At 45.6% G+C, this 25,256-nt stretch overlaps 2 protein-coding genes across 2 annotated transcripts in view; both read left to right on the top strand.

Annotated features, from left to right (window-relative positions):
* Positions 1 to 23,883, top strand: part of TNXB (tenascin XB) — a gene marked incomplete at its 5' end in the record, with an annotated part of 155,668 nt that extends 131,785 nt beyond the window's left edge. The window contains 11 exons of the mRNA XM_083351049.1: positions 753 to 875; positions 2,629 to 2,772; positions 4,574 to 4,696; positions 5,263 to 5,406; positions 8,344 to 8,474; positions 11,933 to 12,065; positions 12,430 to 12,581; positions 14,578 to 14,674; positions 16,997 to 17,158; positions 17,894 to 18,057; positions 21,574 to 23,883. Coding sequence (XP_083207175.1) covers positions 753 to 875; positions 2,629 to 2,772; positions 4,574 to 4,696; positions 5,263 to 5,406; positions 8,344 to 8,474; positions 11,933 to 12,065; positions 12,430 to 12,581; positions 14,578 to 14,674; positions 16,997 to 17,158; positions 17,894 to 18,057; positions 21,574 to 21,672 — 1,472 coding nt within the window. The 3' untranslated portion in view covers positions 21,673 to 23,883. The remainder of the gene's footprint in view (positions 1 to 752; positions 876 to 2,628; positions 2,773 to 4,573; positions 4,697 to 5,262; positions 5,407 to 8,343; positions 8,475 to 11,932; positions 12,066 to 12,429; positions 12,582 to 14,577; positions 14,675 to 16,996; positions 17,159 to 17,893; positions 18,058 to 21,573) is intronic.
* LOC310634740 (uncharacterized protein) overlaps positions 1 to 25,256 on the top strand; it is a gene marked incomplete at both ends in the record, with an annotated part of 362,395 nt that overhangs the window by 138,585 nt on the left and 198,554 nt on the right. The gene's annotated exons all lie outside the window — the stretch shown is intronic.

Here is a 25,256-nt window from a genome sequence, read left to right as displayed (position 1 = left end):
ATAAACTAAGTCCCAAGTTTGATAATATTGGTCTCCTCTTTTTTTTCTTTCAGTCTCATAGTCAGCCTGTCCATCTCTGCCCATTCTAGTATTTTTCTGATTATGTCTTCCTCTGATGGTATTCCTTCATTTATCCAGTATTGCCCAAATAGGCCGCTGTTGTGACATGCACAATCAAATATAAGCTTGGTTTGTTCGTCTTTTCTGGCATTATACCAAATTTTAAAAAGTTCAGGTTTAAAATCTACATGTTTAGCGTTTTGATGGCCATAGCCCCCCACCCAAGGCAGCTTCCCCACGTAACCTCTTGCTGCATTTTAAGGCGATCATAACATTTACTTTTCTTTCTTTTTTCTTTTGGCTTCTGTGTTGTTTTATATTAGAGCAGGGCAACTGTAAGACTTGTGGACTTCAACTCCCAGAATTCTGGAAGCTGAAGTCCACTAGTCTTAAAGTTGCCGGGTTGGAGGATTGGAGACCAATGGATGTTTCCTCTTTTGACCAGTGCTTTTTTTGTAAAAAAAAAAAAAAAGTGCCGGAACTCACACATGTCATACAACCCGCCTTGCCTACCCTATAAGGTTCCATCCCAAAAAGGTGCCGGAACTCCGTTCTGAGCGTTCTGTGAGAAAAAAAGCCCTGCTTTTGACTAAGAAATTGACTTTTCCTACAATGACGTCTTCCTTGTATTATTTTCTACAAAAGTTACACAGATCCATCTCTCACTTGTTCTTTCTTCTTCTTTCTTTCAGAGCTGGATGGTCCTCGGGACTTGCGGTTCAGTGACATTTACGAGAACTCTGTGCTAATCAACTGGAGCCCCCCATCTTCTCGCATTGATGGCTACAAAATTTCTTTCCAGCCCTCAGATGGGGGTGAGTGTCTTTATCTACTTGTCCCTCAGGAGTGTGTGTTAGCACCACACAAAACGTCTCAGCAGTTGAATTCACACAATCGGCCAGAATGAGCTAAGATGGAATGGAGTTAGGGGTTGGCATCTTGAGGAAAAGCCAACTATTATGAACCAGTTTAATGTAGTTTATTTGGGCACGGGGCTATGAGTAGAATTAGGGTTAGAGTTGTTTGAGCACAGCAGTCGTGTTTTATGAAACTGCATTTAAGGTTTATTGTATCATACTGATCTAGTTGTGCCTCCTCAGTGGTCTTAAAATTTTATAACTGGCTCAGCTTGGAAACCTCTGCCTTTTCCCTCAGCATGGCTGGCTGAGGAATTCTGGGAGTTGAAGTCCACGAGTCATAAAAGAGCCAGGTTGCCTACCCCTGATCTAGTGATCAAAGTGCTGGATTAAGACTGGAGAAGCCTAAGTTGCAACCTTGCCTTAGGCACAGAAACTGAGTTTGAGTTGGTCCCTCTGTCTCTCAGCCCTAAGTAGGACATGGCGATAGCCGATTAGAGCTGATCTTATGGGAGAACTGTTGTTATTCAGTCAGCCTGTAATTCAGTGCAGGCTTCTCTAGTTTGGTCCTCTCCAAATTATTCGGATTACAAATCCCATCGTGCTCAGCCAAGGTGTGCCTTTCCCCACGCCAGCTCAACAAGCTGCCTATCCTACTGGAGGGCACCAAATTAAAAAGCAAATAATCTCTGTCCAGCACTAAGGAGAGTGCAAAAGCTGGCTTGAAACTCAACAATAAGAAAACCAAGATCATGGCAACCGGCCCTCTCATTTCCTTGTAAATAGATGGGGAAGAAATGGAGGTAGTGACAGATTTTATTTTCTTGGGCTCCAAGATCACTGCAGATGGGGACTGTAGCCAAGAAATTAAAAGACGCTTGCTCCTGGGGAGGAAAGCCATGGCAAATCTAGACAGCACACTAAAAAGCAGAGACATCACCCTGCCAACAAAAGTGCGTATAGTCAAGGCCATGGTCTTCCCAGTTGCAATGTAAGGCTGTGAAAGTTGGACCATAAAAAAGGCTGAGCGCCAAAGAATTGAGGCCTTTGAACTATGGTGCTGGAGAAGACTCCTGCCAGTCCCTTGGACCTCAAGGTGATCAAACCAGTCAGTCCTAGAGGAGATCAACCCTGACTGCTCTTTAGAAAGCCAGATCCTGAAGTTGAAACTCAAATACTTTGGCCACCTAATGAGAAGGAAGGACTCACTGGAGAAGAGCCTAATGCTGGGATAGATTGAGGACAGGAGAAGAAAGGGACGACAGAAAATGAGGGGACTGGATGGAATCTCTGAAGCAGTAGGCGTGAGCTTAAATGGACTCCAGAAGATGGTGGAGGACAGGAAGGCCTTGGGGAATGTTGTCCATAGGGTCGCAATGGGTTGGACACGACTTTGCAACTAACAACATCAACAACCGCTTCATAGTGCTTTACAGCTCTCTCTAAGTAGTTTACAGTCAGCATATCTCACACACACACATACACACACACACACACACACACACACACACACACCAATCTGGGTCCTCATTTTACCGACCTCGGAAGGATGGGAGGCTGTCAACCTTGAGTCAGTCAGGGTTGAACTGCTGGCAGGCAGCAGAGTCAGCCTGCAATACTGCATTCTAACGACTGCGCCACCACGGCTCTCAATACAGCTCATAACAGCTGCAGAGTTATCAGCTCTGGGCTTTTTTTTTCCTGTTTTTAGGGGAGCCCAAAAGCATTTCAGTGGATGGATCTCAATTCAGGAGCCGCATTGAAGGTCTGACTCCTGGGACCAGCTATGAGGTCGCTGTAATGTCTATACGTGGGTTTGAAGAGAGTGAGCCACTGATGGGCTATGTCACCACAGGTAATTCATGAGGGCAAGAAGCTTAAATGTTATCTAGAACTACCTATCGATTGATTGATTCATGTTGATTGATTCCTGTATTGAAGATCTGACCTGTGAAGATCTGACCTGGAAAGTTAACACAACCCAGGTGGCTAGAAAGGCCCAACAGAGGCTTCACTTTCTTAGGGTCTTGCGGAAGAACAGGGTAGAACAACGGCTAATAACCCTCTTTTACCGGTCTACTATAGAGAGCGTCCTCTCGTATGGTATTGTGGTTTGGTATGCTGGTCTGACAGCCGCGGACAGGAAAGTATTACAGAGGGTAGTGAGCACAGCACAAGACATTGTGGGCTGTCCCCTGACACCACTGAATGACATCGCCAGGGCTCGTTGCCTTGGAAGAGTGAGGAAGATTCTCAGGGACGACTCACACCCTGGACGGTATCTCTTTACTCTCCTACCATCCGGTAGGAGATATAGGAATATAGCCAGCCATACCAACAGACTGAAAAATAGCTTTTATCCTTAAATAGCTTTTATCCTTAAATAGGCTTTTAAATGGGACATAATCTTATGCAGAATTGACTCGGGAGGCCGGTGTGTGGCGTAGTTGGTTCACAATAGTGTGGTGGGATGGAGGGTTTGTTGTCACTGTGTGTTGGAGGGAGAGAGCACGGGGGGGGGGGGGAGGCTCAGCTAATCTCAATGTACACATGTTGTACTTTGACAATAAAGGTTTTATTTTTTATTATTTGAGCTTTCCGGCCAGGACTGAGAACCTTTTAATTTTTAACCTATTGTAATGGGGTTTTTTAATTAGAGTTAAGGGTTTTAGATTTTAATCAAGGATAATTTAATTTATTTTAATTTGTTGTTAACTTTTGTATTGTTATATTGTTTTAATCGCCTTGTGAACCGCCCTGGGTCCTACGGGAGAAGGGCGGTATATAAGTCTAAATAATAAATAATAAATAAATTTAGCGCCAGCTCTTTCAACCAAGTCAAGAAAGAGAGACTACCCAAACCATCAGGATTTTATTTCATTGATCTAGTCCATGGCTGGCTCGGGAATTCTGGGAGTTGAAGTCCACAAGTCATAAAAGAGCCAAGGTTGCCTATCCCTAATCTAGTCTTACCAATGAAGGCAAATATATATGTTCCGGGATAACGTTGCAGAATCCAGTCTGGGTCAGTCACTGGGGCCAAATGTTCAGTTTTCCTGAAGGCTCCAGCCCAAGTCTGAAAGCTTGGAAGACTAAACCTCTGGTCCCGGTGACCAACCCAGACTGGATCCTGATTTAGTCTTGCCTGACTAGGATCCACCTCTCTGAAGCTCCCTTATGCCATACAGCAGACTTCTCCAACCTTTCTGGGTTGGTGGCCCAGGGCAGGGAGAAGGAGGGAGGGCGGGAAAGAGGGGATGGTTTTGTGGGAGAGACAAGAGCATGCACACATGTGTGCACACGCGAGCAGCCATTGCTCACTCAAGTGGGGTGGCGCCTGCCTGCGACATTCGCATGAAAGTGGCTGTGAGCACCCACGACGCTCACGCGAAAGGGGCCATGAGCACCCACGACACTCACCTAAGTGGGACCGTGAGGCCCTACCACGCTTGCATGAGTGGGGCTGTGTGCATACCAACCACCTACCCGCTCTGCCCGGTTTCAAATAGGCCACGGACCGGTAGTGGGCTGCAGCCCACAGGTTGGGGACCCTTGCCATACAGTGCCTTTCCAGAGGGCCCTGTCTTCCTGCCCACAGCATAGAAGTTCCTTGGGGCAGAAATATTCAGGCCGTTCTCTCCTCCTTTAACTCACAGTGCCAAACGGTCCTTCCGATTTGTGGGTTGTCAATGTAACCGATACCTCGGCTCTGCTGACGTGGCGTCCTGTGGCTGAGATGAACAACTACATTGTCACGTATGGTCCTATCACCGGCACTGGTAAGAAATTAAGAGCTTGTGAAGCATGGGGACAATCGGTTGGCCATAAAACTGCCTGGGGGGGTGTTTTCTTTTCTCTGTATTTACCTAGTCCAGTGGTGCCAAACCTATGGCACGTGTGCCAGAGGCGGCACTCAGAGTCCACTCTGTGGGCACTCACGCTGTTGCCCCAGCCCTACTTCCCCCCACGGCCCCCTCCTCACCAGCAGCCCCCCAAGAGGAGAGTCACCCCCTTGCACAGCCGGCGCGGAGCAGCGCAGCCGAGGACATGGCAGCCAGGCAGCAGGGACAATATTCCACCCTTGTGCCCCATCACGCACAGATGATGCTGCAGGGCATGGGCAGAGAGCATGGCCGCCATGGTGCTGCTGGGCAATTTGTGGCAGGCCGTGGAGGTAGTGGGTGGCCCTGTGGGTGGGCGGGGCTGGGCTGGGGGCGGAGTGGAGCAGAGCGGGACAGAAAAGGTGGGATGGGGCAGACCGGGAGTGGAGCGGGGACAGGTGGGGCCAGGTTTGGGGCACTCAGTCGCCATCACTGACCTAGTCTGCATTCCCTCCCCCTCCCAGGCTCACAGGTCTCTGAATCAGTACCAGGAAATCGTGTCCAACTTCAGCTGTCAGAGCTGCAAAAGGACATGGAATATTGGGCCAGTGTCTATGGAGAGAAGAAAGGAAATCGAAGTTCTTCCATCAGCACTACTTTCACAACTGGTGAGTGGATGAACTCCATTACAGTGGTAACAGTGGCTGCACCACTGGAAGACCTGAAGGGCCAGGTTGGGGACAGCCTCTCCTGGAAAGATGCATCTACGTAGTTGCTATCCCTCAACACCCAATGGTGCATGTTCAATAACCAGTCAATCCATCAATCAGAGCAAAGAGTGGCGTCAGTAGGGATGCGTCTGAAGAGGGGGGAAAAAAAAGACTATGTCTACAAGTAGCCTTTGACTTAACGATCACAACTGGGACCAGAGATTCCATTGTTAAGCGGCGTGGTCAGTAAGTGATGCATCACGTGACCGCAACCAATTCTATGACCTTTTGGCCACAACTGTTTGGCGAGACGTCACGTGATGTCCCCAAAACAGCTAATAGAATCCTTGTCTGAGCTTGCCACAGCTAACAGAGGCCTTGCAACAGCTGGGGGTGGTGCAGAAGCCTGGAGCTGGTGGGAGGACAACAACAGCAAGGGTGGCAGCAGCAGAGCCCGAACATGCAACCCCTGAACATACAGTAGGACCAGTGGGGCCAGCAGCAGTAGGGGCCCTGGCAGCTGTTACATCAACAACCAGGATGGGGCCAGCAGCAACTGGAGAGACAACAACAGCAGTGGGGGCCCCAGCAACCATTCAGCCAACAACCAGGGTGGGGCCAGCAGCATTGGGGGCTCCAGCAACCAATGATGAGCCCACCCTTCAGAGCAACCTTCGATGGGGACCCAGAGAAACCGATTTTTTTTCCTCAACCACTTGAATCGCTGGGGTCACATTTACCCGGACCCAGGTGCTATGGTCGATGTGATTGCATACAGCCTAGAGGGAGAAGCATCCGAATGGTTGACCAATTTATATAACGAGCAGGCCCCTGACTTGGAGGACCCCCACCTTTCCCTCCTAGGGCGGAGGAAAAGATTTGAGGACCCATCCATGAGTGCCGATGCTCTGTTTCTGCTCATTATAGACTTTTTATTTATTTATTTATTGGATTTGTATACCGCCCTATTCCTGTAGGACTCAGGGCGGTTTACAGGGCAGTTAAAACCATGAAATACAAAAATTAAAATCAATTAAAACAATTAAATTCAAGCCCCAAAAGTAAATCTAAAACCCAATTAAAATTAAAAACCCCTCAGTCTGGGCCAAACAGCTAGAAGAGCCAAGTTTTCAGGTCCCGGCAAAATGAGCGAAGGTCGGGGGCAGTCCTAAGTTCCGTAGGTAGTTGGTTACATAGGGCAGGCGCACCCACAGAGAACGCCCTTCCCCTGGGAATAACCCGCCGGCATTCATTAAACGGCGGTACCCTGAGAAGGCCCTCCCTGTGGGAGCGCACAGGACGATGGGAAGATGATGCCGGCAGCAGGTGTTCCCTTAGATAGTCCAGACCCAAGCCATTTAGGGCTTTATACGTCATTACCTTTATAGGTCATTACCTATTTTTAGGTAAATTACCATTTTAGAATAAATGATTATGCAGTACTCTTTGATGTGTGTTTTTTTAAATCGGAACCGTGACACCTGGGCTGCATAAGAAGAGGCATATCATGTGAAGTATTAGTACCACTTTATAAAGCCTTATTAGTAAGGCCACACCTGGAATAGTTGCATCTAGTTATGGTCACCACATTAAAAAAAAGAAAGAGGTTGATACTCTGGAAAAAGGGCAAAGAAGAGGAACTAAGATTATTAAAGGCCTGGAGACAAAATGACATGAACGATTGCAGGGATTGGGCATAGCCAATCTAGAGAAAAGAAGGGGTGACATGTTAGCAATATTCCAGTATTTCAGGGACTGCCACAAAGAGGGACGCGGTGGCTCAGTGGGTTAGGACACTGAGCTTGTCGATCAGAAGATTAGCAGTTTGGCGGATCAAATCCCGAATACCGCGTAACAGAGTGAGTGCCTGTTACTCATCCCAGCTTCTGCCAACCTAGCAGTTCGAAAGCACGTAAAAATGCAAGTAGAAAAATAGGGACCACTCCGGTGGGAAGGTAACAGCGTTCCGTGCGCCTTTGGCGTCTAGTCATGCCGGCCATATGACCACGGAGACGTCCTCAGACAAGCGCTGGCTCTTCGGCTTTGAAACGGAGATGAGCACCAGCCCCTAGAGTCGGAAACGACTAACACGCATGTGCGGGGGAACCTTTACCTTTACCACAAAAAGGAGGGGGTGAATATTTTTTTCAAAGCACCGGAAGGCAAGACAAGAAGCGATGATAGGAAACTGATCAAGGAGAGAAGCAACCTGGAATTAAGGAGAAACTTCCTAACAGCGAGGACAATCAACCAGTGGAACAGCCTGCCTTCAGACGTTGTGGGTGCTCCATCACTTGAGGTTTTTAAGAAGAGACTGGACAGCCACTTGTCTGGATGGTATAGGGTCTCCTGTTTTGAGCAGGAGGTTGGACTAGAAGACCTTCAAGGTCCCTTCCAGCTCTATTCTGATTGATTGTGATTTGTGAGCTTCCATGCTGGCTTCCTCATTGACTTTGCCATATCTTTGTAATACATCAAACCTGATGGATAACAAAGCTGAACCCTCAAGGAGGTTTTCTACATTCCAAACCTGATTTTAACATTAGTAAATTTCAGGCATCAAATTTCATTTTGGCTGAAAATGGAGCCATCTTGGAGGGAACTACATACCACATGAATGCCAGGTGCTTGAAGAGGAACAAGGCAGCAGAGTTCACGCAAAGCTGTAAGCCAGGGCTGGTTAAACCAGATTGTCTTGTTTGTCATACCCTGTCTTAGAATTTCTCAGGAGAATTCTTTTTTTTTTTTTTAAACATGGGGCAAAATGTCCCTTGGGCTTCATTTCCCAAAAGAACTCATAGATTTTTCTCTGCTACTGTATAGCGCAAAGTAGAGTTAAATTCATAATTGTGCAGTTTAGTTCATTTATTTTTAATCCTCATCTTCCTCCTGCAGCAGCAGATGGGCCCCGGAACCTGCATGCTACAGAAATTTCACCCCGCAGCGCGCATCTCATCTGGTCACCCCCCAGCGCCCCCCCTGAGGGATATTTGTTGAGTTATGAGACCCCTGATGGACAATCAAAGGTACCTAACCACATGGCTACTGTCACATACAGGCAGTCCTTGGTTTAACGGCCACAGTTGAGCCGAAAATTTCTGTTGCTGAGACATTTGCTGAGTTTTGCCCCATTTTAAGACCTTTCTTGCCACAGTCGTTAAGTGAATTACCGCAGTTGTTAACTTAGTAACATGGTTGGTAAGTGAATCTGGCTCCCTCACTGACGTTGCTTGTCAGAAGGTCGCAAAAGGAGATCACATAACCCCAGGACACTCCAAGCATCATCAATATGAGTGTCAGGTCCACCTTCGTGTCCTGCCATTCTGTTGGAAGGGGAGGCGGGAACAGTTGCACGTTTGGATGGTTTCGCTTTGCTGTAACGCTTGGGAATTAGGGAGGGGAAGTTGTCTTCGGAGATGAAGCAGTCTCCCTCCCAGCCAGTTCCAGCCTCGTTCCAAGGCCGTCACGCCCTGAGGGTGACCTGCTACCTGTCTAGCACCTCAGCATTCTCAAAACATCTTTATATTGGCTTCCAGTGGACTGGTCAGGGGGTTGGGACTTGGGGAAAAGGAAAGAATAGCTTTGTGCTTAGTGGAGGATCTTCAGAGTCGGCCCGACTTTCCTGCAATCACTTTCTCTCAGTAAAAGTTGTTTTGATTCAACTATATGGATTCAAGAGTTGCACTTTCCTGAGGAGTCAGCTGGGGTGGTTCCTTACAATGAGCCAGATGTCAAGCATCTGAATTTTGATCAGGTGACCATGGGGATGCCGCAGCAGTTGTAAGTGTGAAAAACAGCCATAGGTCACTTTTTTCACTGCCGTTGTATCTTTGAATGGTCACTAAACTAACTGTTGTAAGTTGAGGACTACCTGTATTCCTATTGAATATAAAATACTACATACAGTAAGTATAGTACCGTAATAGCCATATGCATATTATTGTTTCTTTGATTGATTAGGCTAATACGCTGCTCCAGTCTTGGAGAGGCTGTGTGGTAAAGTGGTGAAGGTGATGGATTAAGAGTTGGGAGCCCCAGGTTCTAACTTGCCAACACACACACACAGACACACACACACAGAGAAAGAGAGAGAGAGAGAGAGAGAGAGAGAGAGAGAGAGAGGAGAGAGAGAGAGAGAGAGAGAGAGAGAGAGAGATGCCCTAGCTTAGAGTAGTGTTTCTCAATCTTAGTAACTTTAAAATAGGTGGACTTCAACTTCCAGAATTCCTCAGCCAGCCATTAAGAAAACCAAGATCATGGCATCTGGCCCTCTCAATTCCTAGCAAATGGGGAAGAAATGGAGGTAGTGTCAGATTTTATTTTCCTGCTCTCCAAGATCACTGCAGATGGGGACTGTAGCCAAGAAATTAAAAGACGCTTGCTCCTCGGGAAGAAAGCCATGGCAAATCTAGACAGCACACTAAAAAGCAGAGACATAACCCTGTCAACAAAAGTGCGTATAGTCAAGGCTATGGTCTTCCCAGTTGCAATGTATGGCAGTGAAAGTTGGACCATAAGACAGGCTGAGCGCCAAAGAATTGAGGCCTTTGAACTATGGTGCTGGAGAAGACTCCTGCGAGTCCCTTGGACTGCAAGGTGATCAAACCGGTCAGTCCTAGAGGAGATCAACCCTGACTGCTCTTTAGAAGGCCAGATCCTGAAGCTAAAACTCAAATACTTTGGCCACCTAACGAGAAGGAAGGACTCAGTGGCGAAGAGCCTAATGCTGGGAAAGATTGAGGGCAATAGAAGAAGGGGACAACAGAGAATGAGGCGGCTAGATGGAATCACTGAAGCAGTAGGGGTGAGCTTAAATGGACTCCAGAAGATGGTAGAGGACAGGGAGGCCTGGAGGAACATTGTCCATGGGGTCGCGATTGGTCAGACACAACTTTGCAGCTAACAACAACAACAATCTTAAAGTTGCCAAGGTTGGGAAACATTGCCCTAAAGCAGGGGTAGGCAACCTCGGCTCTTTTATGACTCATGGACTTCAAGTCCATGAGTCATAAAAGAGCCGAGGTTGCCTACCCCTGCCCTAAAGCCTTTGGGCATTTCTTTTCCTCTCAGCCATAGAGTTCATGCAGTCTAGTGGTAAAGGCGCTAGACTAGAAGGAGGAAGGTGTAGGATCTAATGTGCCATTAGGAGTGGCAGCCAGCTGGTTGACCTTGGACCATTCCTGCCTTCTCAGCTCAAATTAAGTGATAGACCAACTGCTGAAGGACAAATCCTTCATCTGTTTATCTCTCTGTTTTGCAAATTTATAAGGCCATCTATCTCAGTCAAGGAATTCTGGGTAAGCTGACAGGGCATAAAGGCAAAAAAAAACTCAAAAACATGCAAGTAAAAACAAGAAAACAAGGCCAGATAAAAATAGCCAACTCCTTGATCAACCCAAAATAAAACACAGAGATTATGCTCTGCTTACATCCTGGCCCGAAAACCAGAGAGAGGACCCAGGTTTTTAAGTTTTTATGGCTAACCCAAAAGCATTTCAATTACGGCCATCAACTTGATTTAAAAAAAACACGAAAAACACCTCTTTCCTGAATAAGCTCCCAATTGAAAGAAACTCCTTCATGCTGCAAGCTAGTTTACATTTTGTGTTCTATGGCAAATGAAGGTAAATACAGTATACATGTCCCAGGATAAGGTTGCAGAATCCAGTCTGAATCAAGTCACTGGAACCAAAGGTTTCCCGCTGCACTGGCATTTTCTGCATGTTGTATTTATATGGTGCCTGATTGTCTGTTGCTTTTAGTTGTTAATTGGGGTGTTGATAGCTGGTTATTAAGTCATTGATTGCTGTTTCCTTGTGCCACTGCACTTTCAGCTCCTAAGTACCTGATAAGCTGATGGTAAATCAGCACTCCTGTTGACTGATAAGGGGCCCGCTTCCCAGGCTTCAATAATTTATCTGGCTATTTTTGTCCCTGCTCAGCCAACAATTGTTGTACCTGCAAAATTTAATGCATGTCCTTGCTCATTGCAGTGTGAGGTTACCAATGAGCTTGGGGTCTCTTATGTTCTACTTATTCATTGGTGGAACAGGTTGACTTGGAACATAAGGTCTCCCCTTTCAGTTAAGTAGCATGTCTTTCAAGATAATTAGAAAAGCCGATGCTTGCACTGAGTAGGACTTGGCTTGGATGATCTTTACTGTCCCTCCCGTGTTCTAATAGAGGAGAATATTTGTGGCTCATGGTTGAACTCTTTGCTGCCCTCTGATCTTGGTTGCTTTTTTTTTTGCTAACGTTTCATTCCCCAACTAAATAACATCATCAGTCTACTGATGACATTATCTAGTTGGGAAACGAAACATCTGCAAAGAAACCGCCAAGCTCAGAAAGCACCAAAGACCCCAACTTTCCATGTTGTAATTTTGTGGGAAATATTTAATATATTGTTCTCCGTAGAGCTGCAACTCAAAGTGCTTATATATTGCTGGCCTAAATTTCCTCACCTTTATTTCGTTCTCCACAGGAGATCCCTCTGGATGCTTCCTTCACCTCGTACGAACTACAAGATCTGATTCCTTCAAGCCGGTACCGGGTCCAAGTCCAGGCAGTGAGGAGGGGCACTCCAACAGCTCCCATCTCCACTTCCTTCACCACTAGTAATAATGTTGTTTATTTTTATTTATTTTTTATTTATTTTTATTACATTTATATCCCGCCCTTCTCCGAAGACTCAGGGCGGCTTACAAGCTTAGCAGTAGGTTATAGGTTCCCTGATACGTAGATCTGTACATATGTTGTATATAGTATGTTCTAAATGTGTGTTATGTATGTGTACGCTTTGAGGGAAAGCAACTAAATTTCAATTTTAATGTGTGCCATTGTGCCCACAGGGAAAAAATGACACTAAAGGTTATCTAATCTAATCTATCTATGTTTGAGACAGACCGCCTGTGATCCTTTTGGACTTCCTAAAGACCCAAATTGAATAGATCCAGTGATCATCCTTTCTTTCTTGGACAGAGCTCCTGACATACCCCTTCCCTCGGGACTGCTCGGAAGAAATCCAGAATGGGCCAGGACCTTCACGTGTAACAACAATTTATCCAGGGAACAATGAGTTCAATCCCTTGAGGGTGTTCTGTGATATGGAGACAGATGGGGGAGGCTGGATTGTGAGTATGAACAGTATGGTTGGTGATGGTGATGGTCAGCCTATAGTTGCTTGAAAAGGAATCCTTGTTTCCTGCAGCCATGATTTAACAACAACAACAACAATAATAATAGGACAAATGCATACAAAGTCAAAATTGAGAAGACAGCAGCAGACAGTAAGTGCCGCCTATGCAAAGAAGCAGCGGCATGACAAAGTAGCAACAATGGTACATTGGAAGATCTCCAGGAAATATCATTTGCCTGTAAGCAAGAACTGGCGGGATCATAAAATAGAGAAAGCCATAGAAAATGATAAAGTTAAACTGCTCTGGGACTTCAGAATTCAAACAGACAAGCACCTGCAACATAACACCCCGGACTTAACAATTGTCGATAAGAAAGACAAAAAAGTCTGGATAGTGGACGTGGCAGTGCCTGGAGACAGCAAAATAGACAAGAAGGAACTGGAAAAGATAACAAAATACAAAAACCCACAAATAGAAGTAGAAAGACTGTGGCAAAGGCAAGCAAGGGTAGTACCAATAGCAATAGGTGCAATCCCAAAACAGTTGGAGCACCAGTTGAACACCATTGGCATTGACAGATTCGCCATTAGTCAATTGCAAAAGGCAACTTTACTAGGAACTGCTTCCATCCTGCAACAATATCTGTAATACCATCAAACATCCACATCTGCCTATCCCAGGTCCTTGGTAAGGACACGATAGGTAGACAAAAATGCCAAATCCAGTCTGAACGTCTGGCTGACTGTGCGAATAATAATAATAATAATAATAATAATAATAATAATAATAATAATAATAATAATAATAATAATAATATTATAATAATAATAATAATAATATAATAATAATAATAATAATAATAATAATAATAATAATAATAATAATAATAATAATAATAATAATGTTGGAAGGGACCTTGGAGGTCATCTAGTCCAACCCCCTGCTCAGGCAGGAAACCCTATACCATTTCAGACAAATGGCTGTCCAGTCTGTTCTTAAAAACTTCCAGTGTTGGAGCATTCACAGCTTCTGGAGGCAGGTCGTTCCACCGATTAATTGTTCTAACAGTCAGGAAATTTCTCCTTAGATCTAGGTTGCTTCTCTCTTTAGTTAATTTCCATCCATTGCTTCTTGTCCTGCCTTTAGGTGCTTGTGGAATAGCTTGACCCCATCTTCTTTGTGGCAGCCCTCTTCTTCATGCATGCTGTTTTTTTCAGCCACACATGTTGGCAGTTGAAGAATTTTAAATGGTGGGTGGGGTTAATGGAGGGAAACAAATGGAAGTCTTTAAAGCAGCATCCTTCTCCAACTTTCCGGATATGTCAGACAGGAGATCCCATCATCCATAGCCAACATGCTATTCTTAGAGAGCGGTTATTTTGAGCCATTGGATGTAGAAGGTGCCAGCTTAGAAAAGGACATTCTAAATGCAGAATTTTTCCAAGTTTAAGATGTGCTTGACTTCGACTTTCAGAATTCTTCAGCTAGCCCAATTCTGGGAATTGAAGTCCACAAATGTTAAAGTCGCCAAGGTGCAAAAACTCTGCTCTAGTGTTTAGACTTGCAGAAGTCATCACGAAGTTGTGCGACACGGAACCACAAGAGCACCAACTTTCTACTGATCAAATTCAGGACCGGTGAGAAGATAGTCATCTACAAAGAGCATAAGTGACACACCGGAAACATGCACACAAAAAAATCCTACCACTTACTTATTTGGGTGCAGTGTTGTGACTCACATGTGAGAAGGTCAAGCATGTATACTGATACTAGGATTGCATGTTTCATAGTCTGACATATGTAGATGTTTCCATTTATTGAGAAAACCTGGTGTCAAAATTGTGCAGGAGAATATCTTGGGGTTTTATTGCTTTCTGATAATCTGATTACTGCCAATTTTCTTTCCTTCCTTCTCCGTCATGGCCGCCTCCTCCTCCTCCTCCTCCTCCTCCTCCTCCTCCTCCTCCTCCTCCTCCTCCTCCTCCTCCAGGTCTTTCAGCGTCGGATGAACGGTGAGACAGATTTCTGGAGGGACTGGAAAAGTTATGCTCTTGGTTTTGGCAATCTCACCCGGGAATTTTGGCTAGGTAAGTCTGTAACTTTGCCTGCCTCTCCTCATCTCTCTGTGTAGCCAGATATTACCACAATTTCAATCAATTGATCAGAATAGAGTTGGAAGGGATCTTGGAGGTCTTCTAGTCCAACTATCTGCTCAAGCAGGAGACCGTATACCAGGGGTAGGCAACCTTGGCTCTTTTATGACTCGTGGACTTCAACTCCCAGAATTCCTGAGCTGGCTCAGGAATTCTGGGAGTTGAAGTCCACGAGTCATAAAAGAGCCAAGGTTGCCTACCCCTGCCCTATACCATTTCAGATAGATGGCTGTCCTTTCTCTTCTTAAATATCTCCAATGATGGAGCACCCACAACTTCTGAAGGCAAAGCTGTTACACTGCTTAATTGTCCTCACTATTTAGAAGTTTCTCCTTAATTCCAGGTGGCTTCTCTCCTTGAGCAGTTTCCTATCATTGTTTCTTGTCTTGCCTTCTGGTGCTTTGGAGAATAGCTTGACCCCCTCCTCTTTGTGGCAGCCCCTCAAATACCGGAATACTGTTATCATGTCTCTCCCCCGCCTTCTTTTCTCTAGACTGGCCATACCTAATTCCTACAACCGTTCGTCGTATGTTTTTGTCATCTAAGTTGCTTGCTCTTCTTTGCACTTTTTCCAAAGTCTCAACATCTTTTTTGTAATATGCTGATCAAAACTGGATGCAAGTATTCCAGGTGTGGTTTTACTAAGGCTTCATAAAGCAATATTAATACTTCACATGATTTTGATTCTATGCCTCTGTTTATACAAGCAAGAGCTGTAATTAGCTTTTTTTTTTGGCCGCTGCTGCACACTGCTGGCTCATGTTTAAGTAATCGTCCAGTAGGACTCCAAGGACCCTCTCACAGTTATTGTTTCTGAGCCAGGTTTCGCCTAATCTGTTCTTGTACCTTTGGTTTTTCCTGCCTAAGTGTATATTAAATTTATATATCCGTAAAGGTTCCCCCGCACATGCGTGCTAGTCGTTTCCGACTCTAGGGGCCGGTGCTCATCTCCGTTTCAAAGCCGAAGAGCCAGCGCTTGTCCGAGGACGTCTCCGTGATCATATGGCCGGCATGACTAGACGCCAAAGGCGCACGGAACACTGTTACCTTCCCACCGTAGTGGTCCCTATTTTTCTACTTGCATTTTTTACGTGCTTTCAAACTGCTAGGTTGGCAGAAGCTGGGATGAGTAACAGGCGCTCACTCTGTTATACGGCACTCGGGATTCAACCCGCCAAACTGCCGACCTTCTGATCGACAGGCTCAGTGTCCTAATCCATACTAAACTTCATTTTGTTGGATAGGGCCCATTGTTCAAGTCCATCAAGATCTTTTTGGATTCTGAGCTTGTCTTCTGGGGTCTTGACTATTCCTGCCAGCTTAATGTCATCCTTCCTGTCTTTTTCATCCTTCCTGTCTTTTTCATCCTTCCTGTCTTTTTACAAACTGGAAACCGAGGTTGAGAGCCAACAGAAGGATAAGGGCTTGTCTCAGCTGAACCCATTTCTGGACTTTATGCTTGAAACAAGAAAAGAATGAAACTTTTGGTTCAGACAATCTTTATTACAGAAATGGCTAGCATCACTAAAATAACTGTATGTTGTACTCCACTGAACAAAAAAAAAAGTTGAAATTCACTGCTTTTATCTTTCTCTTTTACCTTGCTCTCCTCTCTCCCTCTTTACTTTTCCTTATTCTCTCATTATCTTTATTTCTATTTGTATTTTATACAGTCGTAATCTTTAATATTATTTTTAAAAACATAAATGATAATAAGGCTGTACTACCTTCCACAGGTTGTATGCAGGTTGTTCATAAGGATTCCACTTGTAAGTTTCACCTCTTTTGAAGGAATCCTTCTTTAACCTCCTCCAGAAGGTCGATTATTTTATTTATTTTATTTTAATTCCATTTATATCCCGCCCTTCTCCGAAGACTCAGGGCGGCTTACAAGGTTAGCAGTAGCCTTCATTCTATGTATATGCCTGCTTATTAGGGCTTTCATACACCCCCCCAAGCGGCATTATTACAAAGTCAGCTTAATTGCCCCCAACAATCTGGGTCCATTAGGTGCCATCAGCTTGTTCCTTGGTGACCACGTGGATGGTGGCCCTGTACACCGCCCTGAGTCCTTCGGGAGAAGGGCGGTATAAAAATTTAATAAATATAAATATATAATATGGATTCTCTCCATGACGGTGTGTCCCCAACCTGGGGACTCTTCCAACAGGGCCTTCCTCACTACCGTAACTTGAGTCCGGCCTTCAGAACACTCATCCTCTCTTTCCTCTTTTTTTTGGGGGGGTTGGATTCCAGGAAATGAATTTCTGCACCAGCTGACATCTTCAGGGGACTACGAGCTCCGCGTGGATCTCCGTACCAAGGATGAGTCCGTCTACGCCACCTATCAGAACTTCCGTGTGGACTCGTACGCTGACTATTACCGCCTGCATCTGGGCAGTTACCGTGGCACAGCTGGTGAGCAAAGCCGTGGGACTGTGATTGAGTAGGGCAGGGCAGTCTGAAGATGAGTGTCTCCTGTGCTGAAGCCAGCAGGAAAATGAAGCAGCTTAGGAGATGGCTTTCTATGCTCTGTTCTGGTGGGCCCTGACTGGCAGGCTTCCTTGCCCTTAACACCTCCCACCTATGCTACCAGCATTGTTCTTTACTCCAAAAATTGGTTGCAAGTAGCTCTGGGGAGGCTCATTGTATCTTTGATTAGTCTTAAATCAAGGACTACCCGGAGCAGAAGGGATTCATGTGCGCAGGAAAGAAGAATAGAATAGAGCAGAGCAGAGCAGAACAGAATAGAACAGAACAGAATAGCAGAGTTGGATGGGACCTTGGAGGTCTTCTAGTCCAACCCCCGCTTAAGCAGGAGAACCTATACCATCTCAGATAAGTGACTGTCCAGTCTCTTCTTAAAAACCTCCGTTGATGGAGCGCCTATGATTTCTGGTGGCAAGCTGTTCTGCTGGTTAATTTTTCCTCACTGTCAGGAAGTTTCTCCTTAACTCCAGGTTGCTTCTCTCTTTGGTCAGTTTCCAACCATTGTTTCTCATCCTGCCCTCTGGTGGCTTTGGAGAATAACCTGTCCCCCTCGTCTTTGTGGCAGCCCCTCAAATACCTGAGACTCATTTCTGGGCAGCCAAAAATTCAGGAGGGAGAACGGGCTGTTTTTCACTCTCACTTTCCCATTTTCCTCTCGGTCAGGTGATTCCTTGAGCTACCACTCAGGGAGTGTCTTCTCCACTCGGGACCGGGACCCAAATCGGGTCATCATCCCCTGTGCCATCTCTTACCGTGGGGCATGGTGGTACCGCAACTGCCACTACACCAACCTCAATGGGCTCTACGCTAACAACCGGGATCACCAGGTAAATTGCTGGGGAGGTGGGTTGGAGCAAAAGACCGCTGTACTTTTTTTTGGGGGGGGGGGGAATGATGTAATGGTATGTGGGAAAGACCTTGGGAGACTGAGCCAAGGGAGCTGTCAGATAAGAGACCACGTAGCCCACAGCTGAATAGCGGGCAAGGCAATCGGCTGAGACGAGACCTTCCCTGTCGTTTCTCAGGCTGTAAAGGAGAGACGGGGAAGAGCCTTGTAAGATGGATGTCAGCCTCGTGGGGCAAACCAGATACAAATTGCCACAAGGTGATTAGTCCTCGACTTGCAACCACAATTGGGCCCCAAATTTCTGTTGCCAAGCAAGGCAGCTGTCAAGTGAGTTTTGCCCCATTTTACGACCTTCCTTGCTATGGTTAAGTGGATTGCCGCAGTTCTTCAGTTAGCCACATGGCTGTTAAGGGAATCTGGCTTCCCGCATTGGCTTTACTTGTCAGAAGGTCGCAAAAGGGGATCACCAGACCCCTGGGACACTACAACCATCATAAATATGAGTCAGTTGCTAAGTGTCTGAATTTTAATCGCATGACCCTGGGGACTCTACCACAATTAAGTGTGAAAAACATTCCTGTCACTTTTTTCAGTGCCGTTGTAACTTTGAACAGTCGCTAAGTGAACTGTTTTAAGTTGAGGACTACCTGTAATTCTACTTATTGTAAAACCACATTAATACAATCTTGCTAACCTGAAAGAACATTTCTTTCTCTCTCTCCTTTATGGCCAGAGAACCTAAGTAGGGTCCCTTGTGAGCTTCTTATCCCACCCGTTGTGCAGCTGTGGGCTATGCTATCTCTTATCTGACGATTCTTTAGTTAGAATCTCTTGGGTTCGTCTCACAAAGTTTCCCTCACATACTATCACCGATGGCTGAGTGAAAAAGGAGGGCCAAATGGTGGGGGAGGGGAAGAGAACGCACCCTTTACTCACCTTTGGATGGCTAGCTTTGAGAAGCTGCACAATAAGCCATGGTTTACCCATACCTTCTATCTTTTAATAAAGGGGAACGGCCAGAGGGGATTCAGGAGAAGGGGCAGATGGCCTGCCGCTAACCACCTACTCCGATGCCCACCGGCTATATTGGCTGCCTTCTCTTGCTTGTTGGTTTATTCATGTCAGAAGCATCACAGTTAAAATGAGGCATACTATACAACAAAGCATTTAAAATATAAACTACAAGATTGAAGTACACACAAGTTTAAGCAAACTGTGCCCAGAAACTCACAACATTAATTGCATTCTGTCGCCCTGCCATGAGGTCTTTGAGTGTACACTGACCGGGACACAAAAGGGCAGGTATACATATGTGGTGTTGTCTGCACATAGATAGAACAGAATAAAATTCTTTATTGGGCACATAAGGAATTTGACTTTGGTGCACAAGGACTCAGTGTACGTACAAGCAGCCAGTGATAAATCATGATCATAATCATAAAATACAGTCAGCATAACTCATAAGATACGACACTCAGGGATAACCAACATCACCACAACTGCAAAGAGCAGAGGCCACCGGATAGCCTTGTTTGTCCCGAGTCTCTCTGGATCTTGTGGTAATTCATGCACAGTCCATTCAACAATTTCCGTATTTCCAGCTTTCGCCAGGCCCAAGCACCAGCTCCTCCATTGGTTCCGTGCAATGTTGGTTCTTTGTAGCTTTCCGTAGGTCCCCTTGGTAAAGAGAGGAAACGGCCTTGCTGGAGAGAAAAAAAACTCTCCCGTGCCACTTAACCACGAATCACAGCCAATCACTGAACTATCTGGTGCTGTTTTTCTACACCAGCTGACCTCTGGGTCACCCACTTGGATTTTGGAGGGAGGGTTTAATCCAGGGGTCTTCAAACTTTGCTTTTATGGCTTGTGGAGTTCAAGTCATAAAGTCCACAAGTCCTCAAAGGGCCATGTTTGAAGACCTTTGGTTTAAACCATATGTATATTTATCAGTGGCGAAGAAATGGAGGTAGTGACAGATTTTATTTTCCTGGGCTCCAAGATCACCGCAGACGGGGACTGCAGCCAAGAAATTAGAAGACGCTTGTTCCTGGGGAGGAAAGCCATGGCAAATCTAGACAGCACACTAAAAAGCAGAGACATCACCCTGCCAACAAAAGTGCACATAGTCAATGCCATGGTCTTCCCATTTGCAATGTATGGCTGTGAAAGTTGGACCATAAGAAAGGCCGAGATCCAAAGATTTGAGGCCTTTGAACTATGGTGCTGGAGAAGACTCCTGCCAGTCCCTTGGACTGCCAGGCGATCAAACCGGTCAGTCCTAGAGGAGATCAACCCTGACTGCTCTTTAGAAGGCCAGATCCTGAAGCTAAAACTCAAATACTTTGGCCACCTAATGAGAAGGAAGGACTCACTGGAGAAGAGCCTAATGCTGGGAAAGATTGAGGGCAATGGAAGAAGGGGACGACAGAGAATGAGGTGGCTGGATGGAGTCACTGAAGCAGTAGGCGTGAGCCTCCAGAAAATGATAGAGGACAGGAAGGCCTGGAGGAACATTGTACATGGGGTCGCGATGGGTCGGACACGACTTCGCAACTAACAACAACAACATATTTATTAGCTTTCTGCTGCCATTGACCTAGGAGGGTGATGGAGGGGGAGGGGGAAAGATCCTGGTAGATGGAAGAGGGTGCTACAGCAGCCCAAATTCCAGAGCTGAAAGTAAAGCCGATGGTCCTCCAGGGATATCCACGGCACCTGGTCATAAAAGTCAAGATGGCAGCCACAATGGCACAATCGAAGTTCCGTCATTTTTAATATATGGAATTTCAAGCACAGCGCCAGGCCTCCTCTGTTACCCACTCTCTTAAGTGGACTCACATTTATTTAGTTAGTTAGTTAGTTATTTTATTATGTATTTTATTTATCTTATTTATTTATTTATAATGAAAATTATTTGCCGCCCAACTCACGTCAAACAACTGAATGGCTTACAGCGTACAGTCCTTGACTTATGCCACCGTTCATTTAGTGACCATTTAAAGTTACAACAGCATCGAAAAGAAGCCGTTTTTCACATTTCAACGACCCTCGCAGCATCCCTACGGTCACATGATCAGAATTCGGATGCTTGGCAACTGACTCGTATTTATGACGGTCGTGGTGTCCTGGGGGGGGACGGGTCCTGTGATCCCCTTTCGCGACTTTCTGACAAGCAAAAGATTTGTTTCAACAACCGGTGTTACTAACTTAATAATGGCAGTGATTCACTTAGCGACTGTGGCAAGAAAAGTCGTTAAACGGGGCAAAGTTCTCTTGACAAATGTTTCACTTAGCAACAGACATGGGCTCAATCGTGGATGTAAATTGAGGACTCCCTGTATAACACTCCCATCTCAGTTCCTCTTTCTCCAAGTTGATTGATCTTTTTTTACGGGAGGGGAGGGGAAAAAAATCTAGATTTTACAGATTTGGCTTTGTGTTTCTCACATATCCCCCCCTCCCATTCTCTCTCTCTCTCCCTCTCCTCCAATTCCAGGGTGTCAACTGGTTTACCTGGAAAGGATTTGAGTTTTCCATTCCTTTCACCGAGATGAAACTGCGGCCTAGCAGCTTCCGCCCGCGTCAGCGGTCGTGAGTGGGGCGCAGGATGGACTAAGGGAGAGAGCCGTGGAGGGAAAGCAGCGACGACAGCAGAAAATCCCAGCAACGACCCCTTTGCAACAGGATACCTCACATCTGGCCTCTGTTCTGCTTCTCTGGCCCATCCTGAGGGGAAAAAACAACAACAAGGAATGCATTGAAACCAAGGGGAAAAAAGACCTTTGGAGACTTGAGAAGTCCCACCTCAGTCAAAAGGAAGAGAGAGCTCAGAAATAGTGTCTGAGAGGAAGAAAGCAATTAATCTGACTAAAGGCAGTTACACACACACACACACACACAGAGACACACACACACACACACACACAGACACACTTAGGACCCCCGCTGGAACCAGAATCTTTTTATTACTAAGCGAGGTGATTGTTAAGTGGGTCGCAGCCAGTTTTGCCGCCTTTTTTTTTTGCCATGGTTGCTATAAGTGAATCGGTGTAGCCGCAAACTGAATCGTGCGGTCGTTAAGCAAATCTGACTCGCCCCCTTGACTCCGCTTGTGGGAAGGCCGCAAACGCTGATCACAGGGCCGTGGCACCCTGCGACTGTCATAAATAACATGCCGGTTGTGCCCAAATTTTGATCCCACGACTGTGGCACGAGAACTGGTTGTGAATCACTTTTTCCAGTGCCGTCGTAACTTTTTGAATGGTCATTAAATGAATGGTTGTAACTGGAGGAGCACCTGTGATTTCTTTTTTCTTTTTTTAAGGAGAGCTTTCAAGAGAGCAAAGAAATCAGATTGGCCGGTAGGCAAGGCTTAGATTCTAACTCAAAGTCTCTCTTTCTTGACTCCTTTTGCTCCTCACCAGCTAAAATCTTTAGGCCTTCCCTCTCTGGACTTATTCTCAATTCAGATCCTATTTTCCAAATAGTTTTAACTCATTGGACTTCCCTGCCAATCATCCCAAACTAGTAATTACATCACTGAGCGTTCTTTTTCCTCACTGGAAATGTGGAAATACAGTATTGCGGTTGGTCAAAGAACCAGATGTTTGGACTGGATTGGGCGTTCTTATCCACCTATCAAGTCCTATCTCAGGTTCTTGGGAAGACGTCGATAGGTGGATGAAAATGCCAGATCAAGGTATAGGGTTTCCTGCCTGAGCAGGGGGTTGGACTAGATGACCTCCAAGGTTCCCTTCCAACTTTACTATTATGATCATGGTCTGGCTGACTGTGCAACCAGCCGCAATTCCACTGTGATCTGGTCATGAAGACGAGTGTTAAGGGGACAATTTCCAAGAAAAGAAATGCAAGCCTGGCTCCAGGATAGAAAAATTGGAGAGGAGACCAGGATCTGAAGGGGAGAGAGAGTTTGACCAGTGATCCAACCTTTAATCTGTCCATCATTCTTCACAAGGCCCAGCTTCACATGGCTCATCCAGAAACTTTTTGGGCTAACATTTTTGACTTGGGCAAATGCTTTCGTTTGAACTGGGTAAAGATGAGGCAAGCAGATTTGTCATTTTGGCTCAATACAATGTGGGAACAAAGTTGTGTTTCTTTAGGAAGTTTGACACTCATCAAGTCAAGCCACTTGATATTAGAAGCAGGTGGAAGCGTTCCCAAGAAGTTTTTCTTTCTTTCTTTCTTCTTTCTTTCTTTCTTTCTTTCTTTCTTTCTTTCTTTCTTTCTTTCTTTCTTTCTTTCTTTCTTTCTTTCTTCTTTCTTTCTTTCTTTCTTTCTTTCTTTCTTTCTTTCTCTTTCTTTCTTTTCTTTCTTTCTTTTTCTTCCCTCCTTCCTTCCTTCCTTCCTTCCTTTCTTTCTTTCTTTCTTTCTTTCTTCTTTCTTTCTTTCTTTCGGGATTATCAAGGGAACGCTGCACTCAGAAAGTGTCTTTACAACTTGAGGCAGGGCAGGATATTTGCACAAACTGGGTGGGAGGGAAAGGCAAGCTGTAAAGTATTGTTTCTTTATAAGGGAGTAGAACAAAACTCTTCCATAAGAGTTATTTTTTAGATCGTGTTGGGGGAAAAAACAAAAGTTTAAAATAAAGATCAAATATTAAAAAAAATCAAGAGGACTAGTGACGTTCTTCTCATTTTGTTTGTTTGTTTTTTAAAGGGCCACTTAGTCTGGTGAGAAACAACTTAGAAATGGTGGTAGCTTTACAACTGATTCTTTTGATTCTCCTTGAAGGGGGCGAAGTGGAATTGACCCTAACCTGAGTAGGAATTGGGGGGGACCTACCCGTGAAAGGTGTGAGGTCACCTAGCAAAACGCCCTAGGACTGATTGCTTCGAAGTCCTGTCTAATTATTAACAATAACAAAAGAGGGCTGACTCCAAAGTAGCTAAGATTCTCGGGGTTTCCCCAACATTATTATCAGCCCATTCCAACTTTGTCCTGACTCAGATCTATTGTTCCCATGGCTAAGATCCCTTTCCTTTGGCCTTTCTCCACTTCTTAGTTAAAAGTGCTCTCCCCCACCCACCCACCCACCCCATTCCCTGAGTCATTATCCTGGCATAAAATAGCCTGTCCCCGCTGTTGATCCCTCTTCTCCGTTTATTGTTGTCTGTTTGGGTGGGGCTGGCTAGATAACCTCTAGAGACCATATTAAGCAAATCAGCTGGTTGAACCTCTGGATTGGCCGCCCTTCGCTTCCTGACCATCAGCAGCCGGTGGAAAACCATCCGCCATTTGCAACAGGGATGGAGCAGAAGTTGATTCAGGAGCTGACTTTGAGAGAGCATGCAGTTCAAAGCTGCAGACCTCCGCTGGTCTGCTGGATGGACTTGCAGGGATCTGAACATCTGCTACAGGGTCTCCTGCTTGAGCAGAAGAGTTGGAGTAGTAGAAGACCTCCAATGTGCTTCCACCTCTGTTGCCCTTCGCCAGAACTTTGCACCAGGCTGAGCAGTGAGCATTAAAAAGTATCAAATGGGTATCAAGTGGGCGTTCAGAAGCATCTCTCGTTCCTCTTGGGATTGTTTCCAATTTATTTTATTTACGGACTGTCTAATTTTTCAAACAACTTGGGATGACCTAAAAAAGTATGAGCGGTCTCAAATCAAACATATCAAGCAATTGTAACACTAGAGCAAGGCTAGGCCACCTCGGCTCTTTTATGACTCGTGGACTTCAGCTCCCAGAATTCCTGAGTCAGCATGGCTCAGCTTGTACACCTCTCCCTTTCTCCTCAGCATGGCTGGCTGAGGAATTCTGGGAGTTGAAGTCCACGAGTCATAAAAGAGCCAAGGTTGCCCAGCCCTGCACTAGAGGCTCAACATCACACTGTTGCAAACCCTGGGACAATAACCAGGTCATTAACAGCTTCCAGAATGTCATCAGGGTGGCAGCCATATGGATCGTTTTTTTTTTTCATTACCATGGTAACTGCAAGTGGTTGTTAAAGGAGGCTATCAGGACATTGTTTTCTCTCTGAGTGTGTGTGTCTCTTTTGCACTCGGGTCAGAAGCACTGGGGCACTTCTGGGTTGAAAGGAATAGCTGGTGACCTCTGGGGAGCTGGAGTGAATGACGGAGCTCAAGCCTGCCATACAGCAGCACTTGGATTTCAAATGTGGGGTGGCTAACCTCCATCCTAGCATCCTAACTGTAA

The sequence above is a fragment of the Vipera ursinii genome (genome assembly GCF_947247035.1).
Source record: "Vipera ursinii genome assembly, chromosome: 2".
Taxonomy (NCBI): Eukaryota; Metazoa; Chordata; class Lepidosauria; order Squamata; family Viperidae; genus Vipera; species Vipera ursinii.
This window is presented reverse-complemented; position numbering and strand designations above follow the sequence as displayed.